Source organism: Platichthys flesus, chromosome 1, assembly GCF_949316205.1.
Source record: "Platichthys flesus chromosome 1, fPlaFle2.1, whole genome shotgun sequence".
Classification (NCBI taxonomy): Eukaryota; Metazoa; Chordata; class Actinopteri; order Pleuronectiformes; family Pleuronectidae; genus Platichthys; species Platichthys flesus.
The window spans coordinates 14,129,263-14,150,800 of NC_084945.1; the positions used below are offsets into that span (position 1 = coordinate 14,129,263).

The following is a 21,538-nucleotide window of genomic DNA, read 5'->3' on the forward strand; positions in this document are numbered from 1 at the left end:
CATTAAACATTAGCAGCTCATGTCCTCGACAAAGTTTCACACTAAAAATAAATGTTTTCACCAGTTGATTATTTCTCTTCTTGAGAAAGTAATTTTGAAAAAGCAGTTCAGGTTACTCCAGCTTCCACGAAACAGAACAAAACACCACATCTCACAGTATTAAGGGAAAAGTGAATAGAAATCCTGAACCACATCCTCCCCCAAAGTCTCGTGATAATCCGTCCTGTAGTTTTTGTTTGAAGAAGCTAACAAGCGACCTCCTCCTTGGCAGAGGGATAATATTAAAACACAAAATCGGCACACTTCAGGATTTCAGATTTTATTCAGTTTAAACCACACACACTTACACACACACACACACACACACACACAGTTGTCTGGTTTTAAATATTTCCTCTGTGCGTGCTCTTCATGGAGCAGGGACACAAGCAGGCTCTAAGTGCACCAATCCACGGCAGCTATTACACATCGTACACAAAGCCACTTTATCAGTGTGCGCAGTTATCAAGTGAAGGACAGCGAACAACAAGCACACAGCGCTTCCTGCTCCATCGTAAACCACATGTGGGTCAGTGGTGGTGAAGGTAACAGAAGACGAGGGCGTGTGTGAGTGTGTATGTGTTTTTTTTTGGGGGGGGGGTTATTCTAAATTCAATCAAGTGAAGGCCATCTCCAGCAGGGTAACAGGGGGGGGGGGGGGGGGGGAGATGAGGGGAAACTCAGCTGAAGTTTCCACTGGGCCTGCTGTGCTCCTAATGCAGCCTTGGATGTAATTGGGTCCCAGAAGGCTGTTCATTATCGGGGGTTGAGCGAGGCAACAAAACAGAGAGGGGCAGAAAGCGAAGGAAAAATATCTCATTCTCTGCTCGGTGCCTCCGTCCCGGCACCATTATGGGACAAGAGTTAATTAAAAGAGCAGTTGATGCTCCTGTTTTTCTCATCAATCTCACTTCTGCTCTTATTAAGTTTGTAATGACAGCGGAGCTTGTGCCTGTCTGCCACCAGACACAAGAACGGGGGGGGGGGGGGGGGGGGGGGGGATATTGTGAGGGACGGCTCATCTCCACAAATCTCACATGTGGTCAACAACGAGCATTCACTGTAATCCCAGAAGTCTCCGGGCGCCGATATGTGTTCACCACAGAGCCGCTCTCTTATGAAGAAAGGCTGCGTCTTTATTTTCAGGGGTGTGGCAGCAGAGCCCATTTAAGAGGCGTGGCTTAGCGCCCTAATCCCACGGCTCCTGTCTCCGCCGCCTCGGAGGCCATTTTAATTCCCTCCATCATTACAGGGACCTTCCCCTGGAAAGCTTTGGTAAAGGTGACTGCTGACACTGTCATTCACAAGGACTATTTCAAAATGTCAGCCCGTCGCCGAGATTTGTCTCATTAAAGTTGGTGGAGTCCATTATATCCGTCCCCTCCTCCGCCTGCCACACTCAATCAGGGCTTCTCGGGGAATTCAGGGGGTCAAGGGAGCGCTCATAATCAGGCTTATTTGCATGAGGGCTACAGTGAGACGGAGGACACTGACCAACAAGGGGGGAGCAGCAGCACACAAAACACGGGCCGTCGCTGCACCGTCAGATCACTTCCCCCTCCCCCCCCCCCCCCCCCCCCCCCCCCCCCCAAACTGACAGCAGCCAGAGAGACAGGGTTCAGTCGAGAGACGTGAAGAAATGTCAGCGTAACCGAGAAAGGACATGGCAACATCATCCAGGCTTTTGTTCAACAGTCTCAAGACCTGAAGATTTACATAGAGCTTCAATAAAGCCAGGGCCGGGCCCCCCCCCCCCCCCCACACACACACACAGACACACACAGAGCCTCATCTAAAGCACATCAGCATCTTCACAGCTGAGGGCTTTCAAAGCCACGGGATCACTCATGTAGATGTGTGACATCTGTGGGTGCGTGTGGGGGGGGACGGACCCCGGCTCGTGTTTCCCTCTGATCACTCTCACTCGCCTCAGCTCCCGATTGTGAGGTTGACAATGAAAACAACCATTCGGAGGATTCCAGGACGTCGCTCACAAGACACCACCGTGTTCACGTTGTTTGGTGTAACTAGTGTTTGCACGTGCGACCGAGGTCCGTGACCTTCGGTCGGTCGTTAGAACCAGGTCGTCGCAGTTTGGACAGGAGAGGAGGTGTGGAGGTTTTTTTAGACCAGATACTCATGTCCTTGTCAAGTTTGCTAAATTTATTGTTATTCAGCAACAGTATTCTATAATCAATGAACAGTTTCTGTCAAGTAAAAATGCCGAACGTCAAGTGACTGCACCTCAACGTGTGAAAATCTTCTTTGAGTTGTGTTAACTTAACTTTTGATTTTTGATCATTGGCAGAAGCAATTGTCATCTGTAGAGATGAAACGATTACTTTTCAATTATTTGACCAAAAATATGTCAAATTTATTGTCAAACAAAAGAACCACATGTGATTTCAGCTTCTCTTTGTTATTTGCACGTAAGAGGAGTATTCTGAGGCTTGTATTGTCATGTAGAGCAGAAGAAACCTGTCAATCAATTCATAATTAATCAGCAGGTTTTGTTTAACGGTGACAGCAACCAGTAGCTGTTCATCAAAGTAAAAGATAAGTCACTTCCTGTAGCCAGCAGGAGGCGCTGTGATTTTAAGTCAGAATTTCTTTGTAGATGTCATCAGGCCGGGTGTCTTGTCTTACATGTCTAATTTGGACACGATTGGACCAAATATGTCTGAGATACAGAACCTCATGTTTTGATGGCGTGTATCAAACTTTGAGGCCACGCCACGGTCACACTGTGTGAAGAAAAATCAATCTTTGAGTTTTTTTGTTGTGATGACACTGATCTCAATTTGAAGTTGATCTGATGAAAGCCCTGGGACAAGTACTTTCAGGTAAAAATGTTGAATATGGCCAAAATGGCAACTAAAGCCAAATGGCGGGCTTCCTGTTTGGTCTAGCAAATCTATCCAAGAGATTTTTGTACATGTCTGCCAAAAAAAAGAAGACATTTCCTGTTTCCACCAGGGGGCGCTGTGATTTTAAGTCATAATTTCTTGGTAAATGTCATCAGGCCGGTAGTTTCTTACATGTCTAGTTTGAAATATTATACTATATTGGACCTTGTATGTCAGAGATACAGAACCTCGTGTTTTGATGGCATATAATCAAACTACTGGTCATGATACACCTGGGCGTTGATTTTTGTGAACATCGGTCAAAGGGAAACCTAGGGGCTGCGTTCCAGGGGGCGCTGTTGAACCATTTTGCCAAGCCCATTTCAAATTACTCCATAACACAAAAATAGCCCTAGGTCTTGAATTTCCTGCAGAGTTTCATGATTTTTTTTAGCATGTCTAGGCTCTGTAAGGACTTTTACTATTATTATTCGGTGCTCAGGCCCTAATAAAATCACGTCGGTTTAAAAAAAACTAACATTTATTTTATTTTTTTTCATTTACAAACAATGTCCAAAGAAAAAACAAAAAATATCCGTTTGATGTCCTGCAGCTGTCTGAGTCCCATGTAGAAGAGAAAAACACACCTGGCCTCCACTAAACAGTTTCCAATCAGTTGAGACGTCATAGGACGGCAAGCATCAACAGAAACACACACTTTACTCGTTTAAAAGAGGTTGACAAACAGAGACGCACAAAGGAATCCGCTTTGAACACAAGGACCATGAAAGTAAAACAGCTGATGTGTTTAATCCGGCGTGCGGATGTTTTATATGAAGCAAAACTGCGTCACGTTACGATGTCAGAGCTGGAAGTAGAAAAAGGTCAACTGCCTAAACATGCATGAGTGTGTTGTGTGCGTATTTGTATATAGATCCAGTGTGTGGAGACACTCGGGCGGTTTGAATAGTGCTTCAGTCTCGTGGAGGAGCACTTCACGTCGCACACACGGTTCAAACTGCAGCAGCAACACAAAAAACGACAGGTAGCGTTGAAATTAGATGATCACTGTTTATCACTGATGATACAATCAGGATGGAAAACAAACCCAACATAGAAAATGAAACGTTTCCTCTTCAGCTAAAATCATGAAAGATGTTCGTAAAAACTCTTCTGAGCCATGTTCACATATAAAAACAATACAGCCTTCCTAAGATTGTATCACGGTAACAGCTGAATGACGAAGGTGGAGGGAGACGCATCTGTGGGTCTTGTGCCTTATACAAGTTCTCACTCTAGTGGTCAGTACATGAACTGCAGGTGGTTATGGCCATGCTGGGAGGGACGGACAGTTGCTAGAAGCAAAGTGTTTCTTCATGCCGGTGTCGTCCAAGTGTGGATGATGGCGAGTTCTCAGGAGCGGTGGTGGTTGGTGATTGGTGGGATTTAACGTCCTGGAGGAATGTTACAGTCCGAAGCGTGCAGGGGTGCGTCTGGGAGTCATGGGGGTGGGCTCTTTTCTTCCTGGTGTGCAGATCTTCACCGCCCTGAATTAGAGAGGGAGGGAAAGTTTTAGTTTTGAGTGACGATACACACTTCAGACTCATTCTTTACATTTTAATCACACGCTAAACACGGCTGTTGGGTTTAGTGAGCAGGTAAGAACTGGACTGTGCAGCCGGACTGGAGAAGAGTGGAAAGAGGAGCTGGTGTCTCTGTGAAGAGAGTCGGGACGTAGAGCCTGACGCCTCTGACAGCACCATCTATCATCTTTAATTACAGCGGCGTGACACCCTCACACTGCCCACACGTCCCCCGTCTCTCCATCTCCCTCGCTCACACACACACACACACACACACACCTTCAGCAATTACAACCATCAGGCCATAACCCCCTTCTGTCACTGTGTCCCTCTCTCTGTTCACTTCAGGAGAAATGGTTGTTCCTGATACTCAAGAGTGGACTTGTTTTATGACAGAGATTCTCACATGGAGACAGGAGCCTGACCGATACGGAGATTTAGAAAATGATTCCGATACCAATATTAGGAAATACAGTGTTAGATACCAATATATCAAACCGATAAATATATTATATTACAAATTTGTCAATAATTCGTAAGATTTATTATGGCAAAGAAACACAATTGAAGCTTGATCATTTAGAGTTTAGCCATCCTGACTATAACTTCAAATTAAAAGATTATCTAAAGAACTATAGAAAAATTATACAGAATTTTTTTTTTAATGTAAAAATGCAAACACGAATGTTGTTTCTTATTAGCTAACATAAACACTGTTATGTTGCTATTATCTGCCAGATGATTTATAAGTCAGGCTCTAACATAGAAATGTTGAACATAGAGTTCATGTCTACGATTTGAACACAGATTTGGTTTCCATTTACTATTCTGCATGTAAGACTAGTTTGTAAATTACATTTAGAAAATAGTGCTACTGTGCTTTAAGCCATGTCTTTAACCTGCTCATATCGGGAAGGAATCCCTTGATTTCCATTCATTTCTGTACATTATAACCATATTTTACACCTGGACTCGTTTTTATCATATATATATTATTAAATCAAAGTGCTCATTGGATTATCACAAAACAACCTTTAATAAATATTAAGTTATATGTGATGCATATTGACAGAGATGAACAGAAACTTGTCAACCTAAAGTTGTGGGAAAGTGTTACTAGATAAAAATAGGAATACGTTTTATCCCCAGCTGTATGAGAAATCTAAATGATTCACAAATTATAAATTGGAATTATAATCTATATTAAGAAAACATCCTAAACTCAAAACAAACAGAGTTGTGCAAATCTGATGATGGATTTGATGCCAGACTTATTTATTTTAGTTTTACTGGTCTATAACATGTGAGGAAAAAGGTGAACAATGTCCGTACGTGCCTTGAGATAAGGTTTGTTGTGATTTGCTCTATGCAAATAACATTTAATTTAAAATGTTGAATTTGTCCCAACCCTACAGATAATTAGTTGAAAGTTATGTAAGACAAAGAAAAACACATAAAAATAAGTTTGACAGGTTCAGGGAGGTTTAATACGTTATGCTCTATAGCTCTATGTAAATGAAATGAGTGAAAAGTTGTGCTTTAGACCTGTGGGTGCTTCACATCATCACACCACTGATCTGTGCTGCCGGGCAGGCAGACAGGTGATGAGCAGCCGCCACATGAAGGACACGTTTCATCATGGTGCCACTGAACTCGTAGAGGAAACGCTTGTGAGGCCGCAGGACAAAGGAAGCCGAGAGCCCAGGAGAGCCGGCAGTGTTCATTATCACATGCTCAGCTTCCTCTGCCTAAATCTAATTCATAATCACACTCCGGGTATACGATCAGTTTCAAAAGAACTGTCACAGGCGTCGTCACACAAACTCAGGACAGATAAACCGGCTGATTAATTAACTATAAAGGTTCTTTTTAAAAAATCTGTCTTTATAACATTACCTCTCTCTGTGTAAAGCTCGTGGGCGGGTGTGAAATTAATTTTTTGGTCTAATTTGAAAACGAACGTTCTCCTCCGTTCCCTGCTCTGCTATGGCACAATTTAAATTGCTGCAGTAATGGGGGTCAGGCAGGAGTCAATATTATTTCTTTTTGTCTCGTCTGGAGGGACCAGAGGTGAGAAAAGCTCATCAGGAAGAGTGAGAGAGTTGGAGGAGAGGGAGTGGGAGGAGGGAGGGGAGAAGATATGGATTGGCAGCGGGCTAGGTAAATTAAACGTTTCTATTTGGACTGTGTATGGAAAATGGAGGCCATGGGGGACTATTGTTGGATGAGCCCGTGTGTGGAGAGGAACCAAATTGAGGGGAGATGGTCGCAGACTTACTTAACGCTGCCGGTGTTGCTCTTCTTATCCTGCTCCTCTCGGCGCACTTTCAGCTGCTCCTCAGCCATGGACATCTCCTCCTCCATGCTGGTGATCTCCTCCTTGGCTCGACGACGGTTCTCCTGAGAAAAGGAAATAATAAGACAAACATTTAGTTTGACTATTTTGATACAGAACATATACATGCACGAGGTTCAATCAAACCTCGACCATCGTAATTAATATGCTGTGATAACAGCATTCACCAGATTTTAGGACCTGGCTGCAGGGTTAAGTGTAAATGTTGGGCATTAAGGTCTATGTCACAGTCTAGACTTTGGCACAAGTCAAGACATTACATTTTTGTATACGGGTTCTTTAATCCGTCATCAAATAAAAATAATCATACACGGAAAGTTGGCACACTGTTTCCGATGCATTTCACTTTTCTATTTGTCTTGATGCGCAGTAGAGGAGAATATTAAGTTGAGCATTGAGGATGACTTTGAGGTCCCCTCACAAGAAATTGAAAACACTCGATCCATCCAATCTTGAGAAGTTGTCAGGAGACTTTCATCTTCATCATCATTTCAGCAAAGACCTTCAATGTCCCTGTTTATCCAAAAAGTGCTGGCCAGTAAAGTTCTTCCACATCAAACTGGGGAAATCATTTCTTAATAGATGTGGCTTCCTGCACAGCGGCACCATCATGACGACACAGGAAAATATTTTCCTTAAACAGTTGGAAGCACACAATTGTTCAGAAGTCTAAAACGTCAAGACCCCACCAAAGACTGTAAGATAAACCTGAGGGGCTGCGAGGGGATTTAATTGTCTTTAAATAATAGATATTTAGAAAATGTAATTCCTTAATAATATTCAAAAAGAGGTCACTGGCTTCATTCCAGTAACCTCTTGCGACAGGTATTAAACCAGTTACAAGAGGTCACTGTTTCCTTGCATGAGGTCACAAGTCCAGATGGTTGTAAACAACTGGAGCTGTAACAGTAAGATCTCCCTGTATTAGAGCTAAGGGACAACTTCTTGAACTTCAGAAAATTGGATCCACACCAGAAGTACACAACACACGTGGTCTATTTATATACGTTGTAAATGGACCTAAAATGCATTGAGGCAGTTCTCGCCACGTCTCGTCTTACCGTTCTGCTTTTCCCTGCCTGTTTGACGCTGTAAAACATGGGCCCCATTTCTGCCAGCCACTCTCCATCCACTGAGGTGACGCACTGCATGTACTCCTATAACACAAAGCACGAGTTTAACATCAACAGGGTGTGTATCATTAATTGTTTTCATGCTCTTGAAGTTACTTAATGAACCGATTCCGTACCTTGGTGGTCATGACAAGCTCGTGGTAGATGATGTAGTCAGGGGTGTAGCCCATTCCAAACAGAGAGCTGGTGGGATGGAGGTGGCAGGGCATGCCCGTCCTCACGTTCACATATTCACCAATGCCCTGGGAGCAAACACAGGCAGAAATAACACATTCAATGTGTCACTCAGAATTTCTGGAGGAGGAAAAAGGAGCTTGTGTACTTGGTGTGCTGGTGTTCAACTGTGTGTGTGTGTGTGTTTGTGTGTGTGTGTGTGTGTGTGTGTGTGTGCCTGTGACTATGGTTGCACTTTAGGGTCAAAGCAAAGCAGGTCACCTGGGCTAATTTGCTTCTTCACCTGGCTGAGGCAGCAGGAAAATAAATTACGTTATAAATATATCCAGCACTGCAGCGATTGCTCGGGTTGGTCGGCTCCTCAGAAGTTAAACTGAAAACCTTGATTATATAGTCATGATTTCAAATTCCCTTTCAGATCTTTGCACTTTATTAATGTGAGGCCAGACAGGATATTTCACCACTCTGTAATTATACTGCCACAACCAATTGCCGCTGGGCGTACAATATTAACCGAGGAAAAACCCACAGAGCAGACAGTACCTTCAGCTTGGCAGCCTGGTGGAAGTAAGCAGCACAGATGCACTTCCTGAGTATGTCCCAGTCTGAGCCACAGGAAACCAGGTTCATCCTCTGCTGCACCATGATGTCCTTCAACTGAGAGCGCACCTCACGCACCTGCACAGAACAGACAATACTGGAGGTTTAACTAGAAGTATAGAAACAAGCTCAAATCAAATGTTTAAGGGGAAAACGCATCACAAAGCATCAAAAAATGAATGATCAGAAGTTGCCATGTTTGCATATTTACTGATCAGGCCTCAAAGGATCTAGATTGTATGATACATGTATTCAAACATTGGAGTAAAGGTAGGAAATCAACCCAAAGTGTAAACTGAGATGTGCATGTAGGAAATTTATGAGCAAACTGAATGACAGGTTTTCACTGAGCAGTGGGACTCTGACCTTGCGCATGGCCTTGGTGTGGATGAAGTGGTCATTGCACCAGATGCCAGAGTAATTGTTGTTCTTCCACTGCATGTATACATTCAGGTAAGTGAGGTGGTCGCTCTCTGGGACTGAGAACTTCTCCCTCACCTGGTCACTCTCCTCCTCGCGACCCTGTAACGCAAAATTGAACAAACACTAGTTTTTGACAATGTGGTGGAAACAGGCTGTGAACTTAATGTTTTTTTCAGCACATCAGAGAGGGAACAACCTTAGCATTCAAATGGAGGTCATCACTTGCAGACCTGGCCAATCTAAGTCCATTATTCACACTCTGTTCCACAAATTAGCTAATCTCTAACCGCACTAATTCTGTTAATTAATGGCGGGCAAAAGGTATAAAGTGGAATTTCTAGCTGAAACAGCCAAAAACAATGTTAGTGAAGTAGTGAAACCTGATCTGAACAAGACCAGTAAACTTTTGGGCAAGGAAACCGAAAAATCTGCTGGAAAATATTATAAGATATAGAGCTGAGGAAAACTGTAGTCAGGTCATTATTTTCAATGGGTTTATAACTACAAGTGCCCCCGTATTCATATGACCCCACTATAAATATAAAAGTATGGATCATAGCCACGTTAACATAACAGTGTATACTGGAGCAAAGTGAATTTTTCACCTCAGGCGAGGAGGTTATGTTTTCATTGCTGTTTGTTTGTTTGTCTGTCAGCAGGATTACTCAAAAACCACTGAACCTATTTCCATGAAATTTTGCAAAGAGGTGGGACGTGACCCATGGAAGAACCCATTAAATTTTGGAGAGGATCCAGATAAACAGACGGATCCAGGATTTATTTTCTCACAGATAGGGCGTTAGCCTTGGCGGAGGTATGCAGCCTCTGAGCACCCTCTAGTTTTTTTAACAATAAGGTTGGCAGACTTCCATCTATTTTGTACTAGGACTTCACAAAAAGTTGAGAAACGGTATTTCAGTTGTGCATCAGTATTTCAGTCATAAAGTTACTGTCTCAAATGAGATGTACTTTTGGTCTGTAGAAGATGGCCGGCACAGACAACATGGAGACGATGATGAGGATGTCAGCACTGCAGGCCATGTCGCAGGACACAATAAGCATCTTGGAGAGGGCAGGGTCGAGGGGAAACTCCACCATCAGACGCCCCGTCGGTGTCAAAGAGCCTGAAAGGGCGAAAGAGAACACAATTACAAGGTCACACAGGCGCATGATACTTGAAACATTTTGAGAGGACAAGCATAAGCCAAGTGATAAGCTTCTCCCATCGAAAGCCTGCTGGCGTGAGAGTAAAGCAAGTATAATGTGACACTTATTTGTCTATCGCCGTGAGAGAGCAGGATGAACTGCTGACAGTTGAGAATACTTGTATAAAAAAAGGGAGTGAGATCAAAAACTTTGCCAGTTCTGATTTAAATGATTAGACGACAGAGTATAAGAGGCTTATGAGGAGGAAAAGCAGAGAAGCAGATCCGCCAGTTTGGGGCAGGTAAGCCTTAATCAGAGATAATCTGCTGTTAACACACCATACAGGGAATCATCAAAAGTCCCCCCTATCCCCAAATCCCTAAATCCCCTGGAATCTGACTAAGGATGAGACAGAAATGAGACCCGACCAGTCAAATCAAACACAGGATCAGTAACTAGGCAATTACTCCACTGGCTAAACCTCAAAACTACTTCCTCCAGGCCTGTTTGCAGTGGCTGCATCACTGCAGCATCCACAACACAAGATGTGTTAGTGGTGCCAGCATCACAATGTAGCAGCTCAGAGTGGCACTCAGAGGCAAATACAAGCCTCAAATCCACGATATCCTCCATCACATCATCATCTCAAAGGGAAGATGACTTAAGCCGTTTGGCCAAACAGTAAAGTATGTACTGTATAAAACTGTTATCGGTAGGTACTGTCTACTACTAACAGCAAAACAAGTTTTTATGAACATTTTACCACATTATCAGTATCTATTTTAATTTATTATATTATTATTTGCTTTACTTAAATGTACTCTGAACGTTGAAAGGCCCACGGCACTGAAAATTTCGGGTTGTGCATCGGCGAGTATGTTAATGAATGAACCTATCCGATCAAAAGCAAATAAAATGCTATTTTACTTCTTTATTTCTTTTTTTAATACATTGGTATCAGATCCATACTCAGTGTTGGCAAATGGGCAGAGTCCTGGTATCAGAATCGGTATCAGAACGGTCTAAATGGTATCGTAATTTCTGTATTTACGATTCCTTTTTAGAAGCCATTAAAATGATCTGATCTGAGCCCAAGTAATGTTAAAGTGTATTAAATGTTATTCTATGGGAAAACATAATTTGTCTAACACTTTTAAGGACTGTAACTCATTTGCATAATAATTTTAATTAGTAATTGATTAGAGTCCAAAATAAACAGTTACACACTATAGCTGTATCATGATGACATCATATGCCTGTTCACCACGCACCTGTGTTGTCCAGAGCCCCTAAGATCCAGAGCTGGTACATGGAGTTGAGCATGTTGTCCTCCGGGGGTGGATCCATGAAGTGGAAGAGAAGCAAATCCTGAACGCCCAGTGACTTCAACAGCAGGACAACGTTTGCCAGGTTGGTCCTCTGGATCTCTGGAATGGTGGCGATCAGCATCTCATTCTTATAAGCACTCTGAGTATATAGCCTGGAGAGAGAAGAGGGCACAGAGATAGAAAAAGAAAAAGACAACGCAAGTGTGAAATTTAAACCACCAGGATGTTTGTATATCATTCTTTGAACAAACACGGACAGGATGTGCATCTGTTGGCCGTCTTGAGAAGCGCCACTAATGTAAATGATTTTGTTCTAGAATATGTGCAGACATGTTAGTTGGATTCCGAGGACCAGGTGAAGATGAACAGATGCAACTTCAGAATAGAAGCCACAAATCATTTAGGGAAGTTAAAGTCCAAGAACTGATTTAAAACATTCTCCCAAATTACAGCTGTCTGGTGTAATAGTTAATATCTGCAGAGCAATGTGAATGTTTATGGACGTTATAATTATAATTATTTACTAAACCACCCTAACTGTAACTACTTGACATAAAGAGGTGGAAAGAATGCTAACTCATACAAACATAAAAGTATGAAAATCAAGCCTTTTCCTGCTGTCAGGAGTCCATAACAAGAATGGCAAAAAATATCTATCTTTCTTTATTCAACTGACTATTACCTGTAACACTGTCCTGGTCCTGTACGTCCTGCTCGGCCTGAACGCTGGTTGGCATTAGCCTGGCTGATGGGATAAACCTGCAGTGCATCCATTCCAATACGCGGATTGAAAACCTGTGGACAGAAGAAGTGTGAAAAAACATCAAAGGTGTCAGTTTGCTTAAATATTGCACAGAGGGAAATGGTTTGTGATAAACGGCAGCGTGTTAAGTTTACAGTTTGTTTGAAAAGTGACTGAGGAATCGAAGTACCTTGAGTTTGCAGTAACCTGAATCCACCACAAACATAATTCCGTCCACAGTGAGGGAAGTCTCAGCGATGTTCGTTGCAACAATGCATTTCCTCACACCATCAGGAGCCTAGCACAAAACCAAATAAAGGAAATCAGATGGGGGCCAACTATGTTCTCTCACTTATTTTCATTACAATTATTCAAAGATACAAAGAGCAGAATTTGGTTTGAAAATCCATATGCATGTGGAAAAAGAAACTCCAAAAAAACATTACTAGCATTGACTGATAAAAACCTTCTGGAAGATCTTGGCCTGGAGGTCAGACGGCAGCTGAGAGTAAATGGGAAGCACAGCAAGAGCTGGAGCCTTCTCCAAGTCTTCCAACCGCTCCACAATTTGATCTGATGTCACCTGCAGGGACAAGAAAATACATTCATTCAGAAGACAAAATAGACAGTACCTCTTGTTCCCCGTGAAGACAGATAGTTAAGAATAGATAAGGATTAGTTTACTTGATTATATATATATATTACTGTATAAGTAGAAATCTACAAACAAATGATTACATACAAAGAGAAGATATTTAATTTACTTTAGGCATTTGAAATCTATATTTATAAGCCTGTGGTTGTAACAAATATTTATTCAGCATCCTTTTTACATGATATTCAAGTCACAGTTAATTGTGCAATTAATTAATACACAACAACCACTTAATACACCAGCCATTTCCCTCACCTCAATATCCTCCTGTCCAGGCATGAAAATGAGGATGTCTCCCACCAACCCACTGAGGTGGATCTGCAGCGCCTGTTTTACTGATGCCTCCACATAGTCCTCCTGAGGAGTCTACACATCGCACAACACAAACAAATCAGTACAACACGAAACAAAACAGCCCATTTCTTTGAATTAGATTACAAACGTAAGGCTGTAGTGCTAGTAGGTAAAAGTAAAATGGAAGCATAAACATACCTTGCTAAACAAGACGTCTACTGGAAACGTTCTTCCTGGAATATGAAATATCGGTACGTTGCCAAAAAAGGATGCAAATTTGTCGGAGTCCATAGTGGCAGAGGTAACTATGAGTTTCAAATCAGTACGCCGAGATACAACCTGGCAGGGAAAAGTGGACAAGAGTGACAAAGTAAGTACCACAGAATAAATCACACAGCCACACACAAGTTTTGGAAATGACAAAAACAGATCGGTCTTGAATTGGTGTTATGTAGTTGTATACTGACCTCACGTAACAAACCAAACAGTACATCAGTATTCAGGGAGCGTTCATGAGCCTCGTCCATGATAACAGCGCTGTAGTGGTCCAGGTCCGACTCCCTCAGTGACTCTCTGAGCAGGATACCGTCCGTCATGTACTTTATCAGAGTTTTCTCTGATGTACAGTCCTCAAATCGGATTGCATAGCCCACCTGCAGGGAACAGTTTCAATCAATAACACAAAAAAATACCAAATAGGTTCAAAATAAAACATTTAAATGTTTTTACTAATTCAATTGAAAAACGATCCAATATTTAAACAGGTGTATCCCTTCACTGATGCTTCTCAGTTAAGACCCAACTAAACTCCAGGCCAGGATGGAGTATTCATTTTGTCCACTAGATGGTGGTATTACATCACATATAACTTTATATGAAGTGAGTGCCAGGAGGAACCTCAGAAAGCAACTGCATTTAGACGAGCTGCTTAAATTTATGAAACTACTTCATAAAAATACCTAATGTTCTCTATTTTTTAGATGATTGGACATTTGATATTGAAACTGTCTAGACACAAAATTAAAGCTGTTGCAGTCAGTGTAAGTCTGGTCCCAGATCTCAACAATTAAATTCTGTTTTTAGAACGTTAAATGTTATCATCAACAAAGATGTCAAATCATAATCAATAAATCATACAGTTATACAAATTACTACAATGAGCTCCTGTATTGACTATCAATGCTTATCTCAATATATTTAGAACATTGTCTTTCTATCCAAACGCAAATTAATATATATTAATTTGACCTTCATTTTGTTTGGACAATCAAAGATAAAGCAGCTGGTTGTTTGCTCGAGCTGCTCTCACCTCTTCTCCAAGGTTGGTGCCGATCTCCTCGCTGACTCTCTTGGCCACACTCATTGCTGCCACTCTCCTGGGCTGAGTACATCCCACCATGCCGTAGCTGGTGTAACCATCCTCATGCAGGTACTGGGTCAACTGGGTGGTCTTCCCACTGCCTGTTTCCCCAACCACAATCACTATGCTGTTATCCCTGCAGATGGACAGTGAAACACAGCAAATTATAAACCAGTCAAATAAAAACGGATCAGTTTTGATGCAAACACTGTGGGTAACCATACCTAATGATGTTAAGAAGCTGCTGTCTGACAGCAAAGATAGGAAGGTATTGTCTCTGCTGCAGAAGAGTCTTCTTCTTTGCAAAATCACTGCTGGCCTCTGTCTTATCTTTCATGTGGTCTGCAAATTTCTGCTCAGTTCTGTAAGACAGACAAAGCAAATCAGCAGAAGTTAATATGGGTGAGACAATCTCACTCTACACTTCTGTGAATTAAGCCCATGGACGATGAAAATTACTTTGAAAAGTCATTCATTTAAATGTTTAATGTTAATGTTTTCAATGTTAAATGAGAGTCTTGTCACCTGTAGTCCACTTTGCCGTCTTCACCTACTGCTTTGCCTCCATCATCCTCCTCTTTCTTCTTGATCCCCATGATATCTCCCAACTTGGTGCCTGCCAGTTCCCAGTGTTTGTTCTGTGCCTGAAAAGAAAATTGTTCCAATTATATCATGCCTTTATGAAGATTGGAGCTTCAGGTTGCATTTCATGCACAGCCAACAACGATAAGAGATGACAAAGCTTTTGGTGTCACATTTGTCAAGTTGTTTTACTTTGCTGATGATCGTTTTTAGTGAAACATGCATAAATTAGGCACTGCTGTGAGGAAGTTAAACAGCATTGGCTTATCAAATGAACAGGTGCTAACCAACGAGCTATTAACATTTCTCTACAGCAGGGAGAAGATCATGTTTTTTTATATATATCAATGCAAAAAGATGGACATATTGCATATAATAATTTGAAATACAGTCTGGTTTTAACTAAACACATCAAAAGCAGTGACATTAACTGTCTATCAACACTTGACGGGTATACTATTACTTTCAGTAATAATCTTGTACAACCTTCATTTTACCAAACTAAACAACTACTGGTAACTTATCTAGGCCTTGTGTCATCTCCCTCACAGTGTCAGCTCTGTGCAGGTTTGCTACTGAACCATACTTCACATATGATACCATGCATACTGTTGTGAGATTTAAAATGTGTTGGTATTCAGCCTGCGAGAATTAAATAATAAGTGAATATAACTATTACCCTCTCAAACAATGTCAAGCGTAACACAGATATAAAGACTGCATCTCGGGATCAGGATCACGAAGACATTGTACTGTAAATCAGTAAAATAGTAATTATCAATGCAACCAACCTTCTTACGTTCCTTCTGCTCACGGTGCTTGCGGACAAGCATGCTGCCTTTTCGAGAGATAATGGCCATGTCAGAGGTAGGATCTTTCACAGGAATGACAGGCTCTGGCTGCAAAACCAAACACACACACAAACATTTAAATCAAAAAAAGTTCTGACAAAAATGTAACATCTAAGACACTGAGTAATTGTTAAATATTCTAGTCCTGGTCACCTGTTTGGTGAAGACTATTCTTCCATCCAAGAAAGGAGGGACCAGATTGTGAACCAGCAGGTGAACCTTAGCAGCATTGTCCTCCTCAAAGTCTTCATCCACCTCCAACCTCTGCACCACACCACTGGTCAGCATACGGTTGGTCTCCCACCGCTCATTATCCTGAGACAAGAAATACAGCTTGTTAAAAAGACTCCCAAACACAGACACAAGCACCGAAACACAAAAGAAATGTAAATAAGTACACGCAATTTTGTATATGCCTGTGCATGCAGACACACAGTTCTGAATAGGTTGATATGAAGCACTGTACCTCATTGATCTGTCGCCTGTGGGCAGATATTCTTTTCTGTGTCTGCTTTTGAAGGATTTGTTCTCTTTTCTTCACATATTCTTCAGATGTGGAGGTGAAAGGGTTGTGGAACTCATCATATCCTTCATCCATCATGTACCAATCTCTGTCAGCTTGCTGCAAAACAGTGACATTTGATGAATAGGAGATGTAAAGAAAATATCCCCCCCCCAAAAAATAGCAAATAGCTTTAATGAGGCAAAAATGAGGGACAATTATACCACTCACCTTCTGTTCGTCCTCCCACTGTTCTTTCTCACCCTCATTATCAAACATAAATCCTCCTTCACCATCTTCTTTTTTACCTGAGGAAGAAACATCACCACATTAAGTAATGGTATCAGAGAGAGTTTCTCAATCTTACATGCAAGTACAAAATGGCTTGTTTTAAGTATAGTACCTTTTCCTTGTGATAAACGAGGTGTAGAACCCAAATGTTTTCTGTCATTGGCCCACTCGTTGTACTTATAGGATGGGGTAGGCAGGGGTGTGTCATCAGGGTAACGTCCTCTGACAGACCTAAGCACATAGCAGACAGGTGTTATGTAGGCATTAAGGAGCATTAGTTTCTCAGCAGCTAAGCACTTAAAGTGTGTGATTTTGTGTATTTTTTTTCCAAATAAAGCTAAGGTTGTAAGGGCAAGGGAAAGAAAGTGTAAGTACAAAATTAATACTGGGTGTTTCACCTGTCCTTCCTCTCACTGTCTCGGCCGGAACGATGACTTCGCTCAGAGCGATCGGACTCTCTGTTAGACGGGGCCGGGGAAGGAGATTCCCACTGGGAATGCCTTGAAGTGGCATAACCACTGTCATCCTCCTCCCAGTTTGAGCGTGAGGGTGTGCCACCATCTGTTTTAAATTAAATTAAAAAAAGTAAAGAATGGTGTTTTGTATAGAAACTTATGATGGTCCAATAAATAAATCAAAAGAAATATTGAGCTAAATTACCTCTCGGGCGATTCTGTGGCGTCAGAGGTTCGTCTCTTTTACTTCCCCGGCTGAGGCGATCGGACCAGCCCTCTCTCTGCGAGCGCTCACTCCTCTCTGAACGGCTACTGCTGCTTCCGCGGCTATGGCCACTATCTCGCTCATCTGACAGACACATGGTTATCGGTTATTCTCAAAAAAGTTGCCTGCTTAACAGGGCTGAAAATAACATGTGCTTTCAATGTTGACTGGCCTACCAATTATGTTTTCAAATACTCAACCCATTTTAAAACCAATAAAGAAATCAAATAATCATCAAAATGTGATTTTTTTATTGTATTGGTTTGTTAATCTTTCATTTTATCAGTTATTTTAATTGTATAATCCAAAAAAATGTCATTAAAGCACTGTTACATGACTTCATTAATAGCCTCACCTCTTTCATTCCTTCGGTCTCTGCCCTTATCTCGGCTCCTTTCTCGGTCTCTTTCTTTGTTCTTGTCTTCTTTAGAGGAGGCGTAGACTCCATGCTCACGTTTGTCTTTCTCTCTCTGCTGGTGTCTGCGTTTGAATTCTTCACTGACCCCTCCAGGGCTTGAGGGTGTCTCAGAGCCAGTCGCACGATACTTCCTGCTGGGGAGTTGAAAATAACATTTTATACATTAGTCACTGTTTTTGTAGCTTACTACAGGCACTGAAACAATCAATGAGTTAAAAAAGGAACAAAGTCCTGGTTTAATATTTGCTTTGGCAATGACGTCTGACAAAACTGCCAGTAGCGATAGACTGGAGGGCTGAGTGTCTGAAAACAATAGATCCATCAGTTTCAACACACAGGATAGTATTTACTCTGACACTTACCTCTCCTTCTTAGAACCTGTGTCCTTATCATCGTCTTCTTCATCAGACCCAGAGTCACTTCTACCTTCCTCCCAGTCCTGGTAGGAGGTAACCTTTGACTTCTTTCTATTACTGTCTTCACTTGCATCTGCCTGTTCCTTGCTTTCGCGCTCCTTCCGTTTCTGGGCTGCCAGCAGATCCAAGCCCAGCAAAGACGTGCGTGGAGTGGGTGCCCGAAAAACATGGGGCTCTTCTGCATTACTCTTCTGCTTTACTATAAGACCCCCAACTTCAGCCGTTGGATCAGTCCCTTCCAGCCTATGGACCGACACATCGTCATCCATAATCTGTGGAGAAATACTGACGTGTTGAGGAGGTGAAAACATGTAATGCGGCCAACTGTTCAGGACAATCACTGAAATTGACAGTAATTTCTCAGTTATTGTCGCCAATTCATGAATATACAGTAAGTGTTCTTTCTCAATACCATTAATTTCCACACAATATTCTCCTAGTCCCAACCTAAGTATGTAGGCTTTTGTCTTAACCTACCATCAGAACTATTATTTGACATCTAATGTTTACAGTCAGCTCAAAGGGGCGACGTATTACATTACAGAAATATACATAGAAATGGCGATAACTCTGCTAATAGGTCGTATCCCATTCAATCTTATTTCACCTGCAGCCTCATTTTTAAGTCAATACATAAAATATCACAAATGGGGACTCGGCTACATTGAATCGTTCAGTGTCAACAGGAACGATCTCACAGTTTAATGTAAAGACTTTTCCACGAGAGCTGGTTTATTGCTGATGTTTTACGAGAGAAGGAACACGAAGAAAGTGGATAGAAGAACGTGTCAGTAAATTCCATATATTTCCACCGGTTTAATGTGAGTATTGTTAAACGAAATGAATCACTTACGTACCTAAGGGAGCAGCTAGCGTTAGCTGAGCCGAGGCCGGCTGCTAACCTGAGGGAACTGTCGCCTGCTTCTCTGGGTCGGAAATCCAGAAAATATCCGAACAAAACAAAGATTTCAGTTCAGGTAATGGAGGAAACGTGGTCCAGGATATGCAGGACCTGCGTCTGTCACTGATTAGTATTCAAAACGCGGCTTTCGAAAACACGACGTATGTGTTTACAACAAGCAAGACGCCCGCCATTGCTATCCCAGAATTCACCGCGTCAAAAAAAAAAAAAATCGAGTCAAAGCTTTATTTAAGCAGTGTGAGTTTGATGAAGTGGAGAGAAAAAACTGTAAATAAACCCAAAAAAAATGGTTTGTAATTGAACTTGATTGTAATTGAACTATTACAACAACAATCTTATAAAATAATGACAACAAACTTAAAAAATAAATAAAAATATGTAACAGAAAAGAAAAAATTGTGTATTCAAATTTTATTGTAAGTGATTAGTGAGTCCTTCCGTGTAGAGGCTTCGAAGCGTGTGTCTAGTAATGCAGGGAGATTTCTGTGACGCGCATATTGAGGCTTGTGTGGTGACGTTAATAGCCTTGCGAGCCGGCCCTACCACGTGTCAGGAAAAGGTTCGCGGGTTTGTCGTCCGAATCGAGATATAAAGGGCAGCGAAACGCAATGGATACGCAAATCTTACAATTAATAAAAATATATTTCATAATATCATAATAATAAATGATTAAAATAAGCAAGAGAAAAGATATTAGATATGTATTAAAATATTAGGATCTGTGATTTTAAACTTGAAATGTTGTGTGGTACATAAAGTTGAAAATATAATCGGCAAGAACTTGTTAATTCATAAATTATGAATAAAGTTACCTGCTTCTCCCTTGCACAGTAATGAAGAGTATCACATGTGAAGCTATAGTGAGACAAATAATGAACTAAGTGTTCTGTACAGACGTATTAATGTTCTGTGTTGGGATGGGGGTGGGTTTGGTGATGAGGTTTATATCTTATTCTGCCAGTTCTCCTGCTACTGCTTCACGAGTAGATATATTTTATCTGGTCGGTCACTTTGGCCAAGGTTATGCTGCTGACTGGAGGAAGCTTCTTATCTTTTTGAGTGTTCCTTAAATAATTTGCTAAATATACCAGAATGCGGCAGTGCATGTGTTTGTGAACCATAGGAAGAAGCACATAAAAACTTTGCAGCACAGCATGAAAAGGCATCACCTCAACTTGCTGCCATGAGTAAAAGTGTAAAATCACTTTAAAGTATTGTTAACAACGTATATAGTATTTCTGTCACTAAATCAATCAAGATTTTACATTGAAGCATCACTGCAATTATATTTTTAAAAAGTGCCCAGGACTGTAAAGCTACAACCAATGCAATCTCCTGTTGTAGAGGTACTTTTGGAATTTCTTGGAGTACTTGCTTACTTCACCTATGACTCTACTGATCCAGAATTTGCTATATAATACAATACATTTACATATGCCTGTACATTTTTTAATTCAATTCTACAACACTTGTTTGTATAAATGAAGAAATTCTACACTCAATTTTATTGCATTTAATTAAAATGTTTGGGATGGTTTAAAAAATATATATTTCCAGAACAAACGTGTATGGCCCCATCAGGCCGACATAATAGAGGCATTATGTAATTTAAAATAAAAATCTTGTATGCCAATTATACCAGCTGTGTGTAAGGGAATTGGCAAAGTAATAGAATCATCATCACAACTTCATCACTGATAAGAATGATCTGTTAATAAAAGGAAGAGGGAGAAGTAACTCAGTTGTTGCGACGACTGAGACCAGGACATGAAAATGAACTTTGTGAAACTTGCAGAAAAACATTAGTATTGGTCAATGCAGATACTATTTTTTTTATTATTATTATTCATTCAGTTTATTTGTCTCCACTCTATCAATTTCCACAAGAAATTTGGTACACAACAACAATGTAATATGGTAACAGAAAATAAGGTGTGTGTGTGTTTCTGTTCATATACCTTCGTGAGGATCATTTTCAGCATGGACCCTACACAGTGAGGACATTTTTTGGAAAGTGAGGACATTTTGGCTGTTTGAGGGTAAAGACTTGGTTTTAGGGTTACATTTAGTTTTGGATAGACTTGGGCTTAGGGTTATCAGTCATTCAGTCAAGAGCCTGTTGAATCCCAGTGAGAACGAGCCACTGATTACGAACAT

The 21,538-nt window shown here is 41.3% G+C and overlaps 1 protein-coding gene across 2 annotated transcripts; it reads right to left on the reverse strand.

Annotated features, from left to right (window-relative positions):
- Positions 1-3,408: 3,408 nt before the first annotated feature.
- Positions 3,409-19,566, reverse strand: dhx38 (DEAH (Asp-Glu-Ala-His) box polypeptide 38). 2 transcript variants are annotated; one of them, XM_062385797.1, is made up of 27 exons: positions 19,317-19,566; positions 18,406-18,731; positions 17,981-18,177; positions 17,566-17,709; positions 17,304-17,466; positions 17,018-17,136; positions 16,846-16,922; positions 16,579-16,734; positions 16,266-16,427; positions 16,053-16,160; positions 15,205-15,323; positions 14,904-15,041; positions 14,629-14,815; positions 13,787-13,972; positions 13,518-13,658; positions 13,281-13,391; positions 12,837-12,953; positions 12,561-12,668; positions 12,311-12,423; positions 11,572-11,780; positions 10,124-10,278; positions 9,098-9,253; positions 8,675-8,809; positions 8,074-8,199; positions 7,886-7,981; positions 6,747-6,868; positions 3,409-4,432 (listed from the first exon to the last, which is right to left on the reverse strand). In XM_062385797.1, the coding sequence occupies exons 2-27, from the start codon at positions 18,726-18,728 to the stop codon at positions 4,351-4,353; spliced, it is 3,750 nt and encodes a 1,249-aa protein (XP_062241781.1). In that variant the 5' UTR covers positions 18,729-18,731; positions 19,317-19,566; the 3' UTR covers positions 3,409-4,350. The 2 variants fall into 2 exon arrangements, with proteins under 2 accessions (XP_062241781.1, XP_062241790.1); XM_062385806.1 differs by having other exon boundaries at positions 19,313-19,566.
- Between the last annotated feature and the right edge of the window lie 1,972 nt (positions 19,567-21,538).